This window comes from Rutidosis leptorrhynchoides, chromosome 4 (assembly GCF_046630445.1).
Source record: "Rutidosis leptorrhynchoides isolate AG116_Rl617_1_P2 chromosome 4, CSIRO_AGI_Rlap_v1, whole genome shotgun sequence".
Classification (NCBI taxonomy): Eukaryota; Viridiplantae; Streptophyta; class Magnoliopsida; order Asterales; family Asteraceae; genus Rutidosis; species Rutidosis leptorrhynchoides.
This window is the reverse complement of record NC_092336.1, coordinates 347,394,162-347,398,697: the sequence shown is the minus strand read 5'-3', so window position 1 is coordinate 347,398,697 and position 4,536 is coordinate 347,394,162. Positions and strand designations below refer to the sequence as shown.

The following is a 4,536-nucleotide window of genomic DNA, read 5'->3' as shown; positions in this document are numbered from 1 at the left end:
GTCTAAATTCGACAAGGTAGAGGTTACAGGTCGACTCGTTTAAAACATAAAAAGTTCAACTCTGAGTCACCTAGCTAGTTTTGAATCCAAATAATTATATGATCTCGATCATTTGATAGTATACGTTTTTACTATTCGTGAGGATGTGTTAGTTTTCATGTGATTAAATTTTGTTTAATTTTTTTTTTTTTTTTTTGAACGGCTATGTTAGTGGTTAGCTCACGTATCCGCGTTGGGGGAAACCGCCACCATCCCATTCGGGGCAGGCGGGGAAAACCCCCCGGTGAGACTCGAACCCGGGTCTCCTCGAAACAATGCAAGCATGGTTACCAATGAGGCAAAGCCCCATTGGCGATTAAATTTTGTTTATTAATGTGTTATTATTATGAGAATAAAATAATAAATAATAATAATTAATCTACAAAAATAAACGAATCTGTAAGTTTAAGTTAGAGAACATACTCGAGCTTAATAAAAAATTCTAGTTCAACATAAAAACTCGAAATCGATTATCGACCTCATATAGTAAAGAATCTTTAATACTCTGTATATGTTCAAAATCGGGCACCAGCTAGAGCTTGATTAAGAGCGGTCTTATCGAGTTTTTAAATAGTCGAATCCAATTAAGTCACCAGTAACATTTAAACAATTGAAAAAAAAAAAAAAATTCTCAATTATATTTTCAATAATAATTGTAATAATAATAATAATACTAGTATCACACACATCAATTTGATTATAACTGCCAACTTTCTTACGTAATCTAGCTATTTTCCATGAAAACTTGAGTCCTGCTAATTTAGTATTCGTCGTCTATATATACCCTTCCTTAATTCTCCATCATATCTCATTACCATAAATCTCTCTCTCTCTCTCTCTCTCTCTCTCTCTCTCACACACACACATAACAAGAACCTCAATGGCTTGCTTAAACATGATTAAAATGGTTCGTTTTAGCTTCATTTTTATCGTTATTTTCCTTAGCTCTACTACTTGATTTTTCTTCTAAATAGTGACTCGATAACAACGGAAACTTTTTGAAATACTTTCTAGCCGAATTCTAATTAAAAAAGGCCCGAAAACAAGCTATTTATCGGCGGAATTAGCTCAAAACACCGATTTTTGCACATTTTTAGTTATACTTGTAAACTGCAACTCGAAGTTATGATCGTTATGGCAACAAATCTTGCTTGGAATCTTTATATGCTTAATCTCCACAATGACAAGTAGTTACTATTTATAATATTGATAAGAATTAGAAAGTGATCATTTGGTTATATGTTCATGCGTATATATGTTGTCTAACTGTACGTATATTATACTCCTATAATATAATGAACAATATATTTTTTTGTGATTATCTTCAGAGAAAGATTGATGAGAAAATGGTTAAAACGAAGGAGGAATGCACTTTTGATGGTTCAGTCGATAGAAATGGCCAACCTGCGATTCGTGAAAGAACCGGATCATGGTTTGCAGCCATCCTCATACTTGGTATATATATGAAAATAAAATTATTACATTGTGAATTATTATTATTACTACCACGCAAATTAATTATGTCTAACATATACCTGTAATGTGTTTTGTTTACCTTGTAATAGTGAACCAAGGGCTAGCCACACTAGCATTTTTCGGAGTGGGCGTGAACTTGGTTCTATTTCTGACTAGAGTGATGGGTCAAGAGAACGCTGAAGCCGCAAACAGCGTTAGTAAATGGACCGGCACTGTCTACCTCTTCTCCCTCTTAGGCGCCTTCCTTAGCGATTCGTATTGGGGTCGTTACAAAACTTGTGCAATTTTTCAAGCAATTTTTGTTGTGGTAAGCCTACATCTTCTCCTTCTTATAGTCACCTTAGGTTAAAGTTGTGCCATCTTCCACCATGATTTTAATAATTTTTAGTTGAAACTCGAAGATATCCAGTTAATTATTCATTATTTGAGCTTAGTTTTGTTTGTCAATTAAGGGAATAACTTGATTATTATATGTGCAGGGTTTGATATCGTTATCGCTCACATCATACGTATTCTTACTAAAACCAGTAGGATGCGGCGACGAAATTACCCCATGCGGGAAGCACTCGAGCATCGCAATGGCAATGTTCTACGTATCGATTTACCTAATCGCACTCGGAAATGGAGGGTACCAACCAAACATAGCCACATTTGGTGCAGATCAGTTTGATGAGGATCACCCAAATGAAGGACTTGGAAAAGTATCATTTTTTAGCTACTTTTACTTGGCACTAAACCTTGGATCACTATTTTCGAATACCATATTAGGGTACTTTGAGGATAAAGGGATGTGGGGATTAGGTTTTTGGGCATCTGCAGGGTCTGCACTTATGGCATTGATTTTGTTTCTTGTTGGTACACCGCCATATAGACATTTTGAACCGACCGGGAATCCTTTATCGAGATTTTGCCAAGTGATGGTTGCTGCGATTAGGAAATGGAAAGTTTCGATCCCTTCTAATGGTGATGAATTATACGAAGTTGATGGTAAAGAGAATCCCAATCATGGCAGCAGAAATATTCTTCACACCAAAGGATTTAAGTATGTTTGTTACTACTTATATTCCTGTCATATATTTCATATTCATATTCATATATACATTAAAATAATAATAATAATAATAATAATAATAATAATAATAATAATAATAATAATAATAATAATAATAATAATAATAATAATAATAATAATAATAAATATAATAATAATAAAACAGAAAACAAAAATCATTATCAACCTCAAGGGTAATCAAGTGGTTGAAAGCTTGAAAATTTCTATTAATAGAGACCCAAGTTCAATCCCTATGTCCTAGTTGTCGGCATAGGTGTCTTCGGAACATCTGTAAAATTTAACCGAACAGGGTCCAAATTTAAAAAAAAAAAACTATATTTAATTCATGAATTTATATTTTTTCATAAATTAATTACAAAATTTATTTATCGAACATTTCTAAGGGTCTATTTTTTATAAGGACGTAAAATTTTACTGATAACCTTTTAGTAGTATTATGTTATTATATATATAAAATTTTACTGATAACCTTTTAGTAGTATTATGTTATTATATATATATCTCAAAATTAAAAACATTTAGAAGAGTCCATTTCTTATGTCTCCAACGGGGACTTATAAATTAACGAGACGGCCCTGGTTTGGGGCCTTACTTTCAAAAAAATAAAAATAAATAAATTAGCGATACTTAATAATTTTAACTAAAATTTTCATTAATAATTAATAATTTTAACTAAAATTTGTTCTTGGCAACAACTATTATTCGATGAATACATGCTAAACATTCCTGTGAAACCAGGTTCTTGGACAGAGCAGCAGTCATCACGTCGAAGGAAAACTCAATCGAGAATTTAGATACAAAAAGCGCGTGGCGCCTGTGTACAGTAACACAAGTCGAAGAAGTAAAATGCATTCTAAGACTCCTTCCAATTTGGTTATGCACAATTCTATATTCAGTAGTATTCACCCAAATGGCCTCATTATTTGTCGAACAAGGCGCTGCAATGAAAACAAACATCTCAACTTTTCACATTCCTCCAGCAAGCATGTCCAGTTTCGACATTCTTAGCGTTGCAGCCTTTATTTTCATATACAGACGAGTTCTTGATCCATTAGTAGCCAGATACAAAAAATCGCACGACCCAAAAGGGCTAACCGAGCTTCAGAGAATGGGGGTTGGGCTTGTTATAGCCATACTAGCAATGGTAGTAGCTGGAACAGTTGAACACTTTAGATTGAAATATAAGGACAATAATTGTGTAAACTGTGAAGGATCAAGTACTTTAAGCATATTTTGGCAAGTACCACAATATGTACTTATTGGCGCTTCGGAAGTTTTTATGTATGTTGGACAATTGGAGTTTTTTAACGGGCAAGCGCCAGACGGGCTAAAAAGCTTTGGAAGCGCGTTGTGTATGACGTCGATTTCGTTAGGGAATTATGTGAGTAGTTTGCTTGTGACAATTGTAATGAAGATTTCTAGTAGTGACAGTATGCCTGGATGGATACCTGGAAATTTGAACAAGGGTCATTTGGATAACTTTTATTATTTGTTGGCTGTTTTGACTTGTGCTGATTTTGTGGTGTACTTGTTGGTGGCAAATTGGTACAAGTACATCAAGTTTGAAGGAAGAAGTGAAAATTTAGAGGTCTGTCAACATGTTTGATATGATAAATTTGATGTGTTTGAAATGATTTTTTTTGTAAAATACCAATAATTTAATAATGTGTTTTATTTTTATTGCTCACATTAATAAAAAAAAATCCGCAAGCAATTTTTTGCATCTCATTGGCTTCATTGCTATTGAAGTTTTCTATTGAAATTACTTAGCCCATATAGGTAGTATTAATCGAATCGGCCCAATAGCCGTTATTCAAGTTCTATTAAGAAACAGATGATATGATATTTGCACAAAAATGTTTGCCTAAAAATAGGCGTGTACAAATGTATGCAAGTCACTATTACGTTTCCACTTATGTGATGGTTGACATATGAGTATATGACTGACA

General features: G+C 33.4%; 1 protein-coding gene across 1 annotated transcript; it reads left to right on the top strand.

Moving 5' to 3' along the window:
- Positions 1–899: 899 nt before the first annotated feature.
- On the top strand, positions 900–4,310 carry LOC139843738 (protein NRT1/ PTR FAMILY 7.3-like). Its single transcript, XM_071833883.1, has 5 exons — positions 900–946; positions 1,368–1,494; positions 1,605–1,822; positions 1,995–2,557; positions 3,326–4,310. The coding sequence occupies exons 1-5, from the start codon at positions 920–922 to the stop codon at positions 4,191–4,193; spliced, it is 1,803 nt and encodes a 600-aa protein (XP_071689984.1). The 5' UTR covers positions 900–919; the 3' UTR covers positions 4,194–4,310.
- The last annotated feature ends 226 nt before the right edge of the window (positions 4,311–4,536 follow it).

What these genes read in the sequence shown, in the direction of transcription:
- LOC139843738 (XM_071833883.1), top strand. Translation starts at nt 920, where the DNA reads ATGGCTTGCTTAAACATGATTAAAATG. An exon ending in GCTTAAACATGATTAAAATG is followed by an intron (nt 947 to 1,367) that starts GTTCGTTTTAGC and finishes GATTATCTTCAG; the next exon opens with AGAAAGATTGATGAGAAAAT. An exon ending in TTCAAGCAATTTTTGTTGTG is followed by an intron (nt 1,823 to 1,994) that starts GTAAGCCTACAT and finishes TTATATGTGCAG; the next exon opens with GGTTTGATATCGTTATCGCT.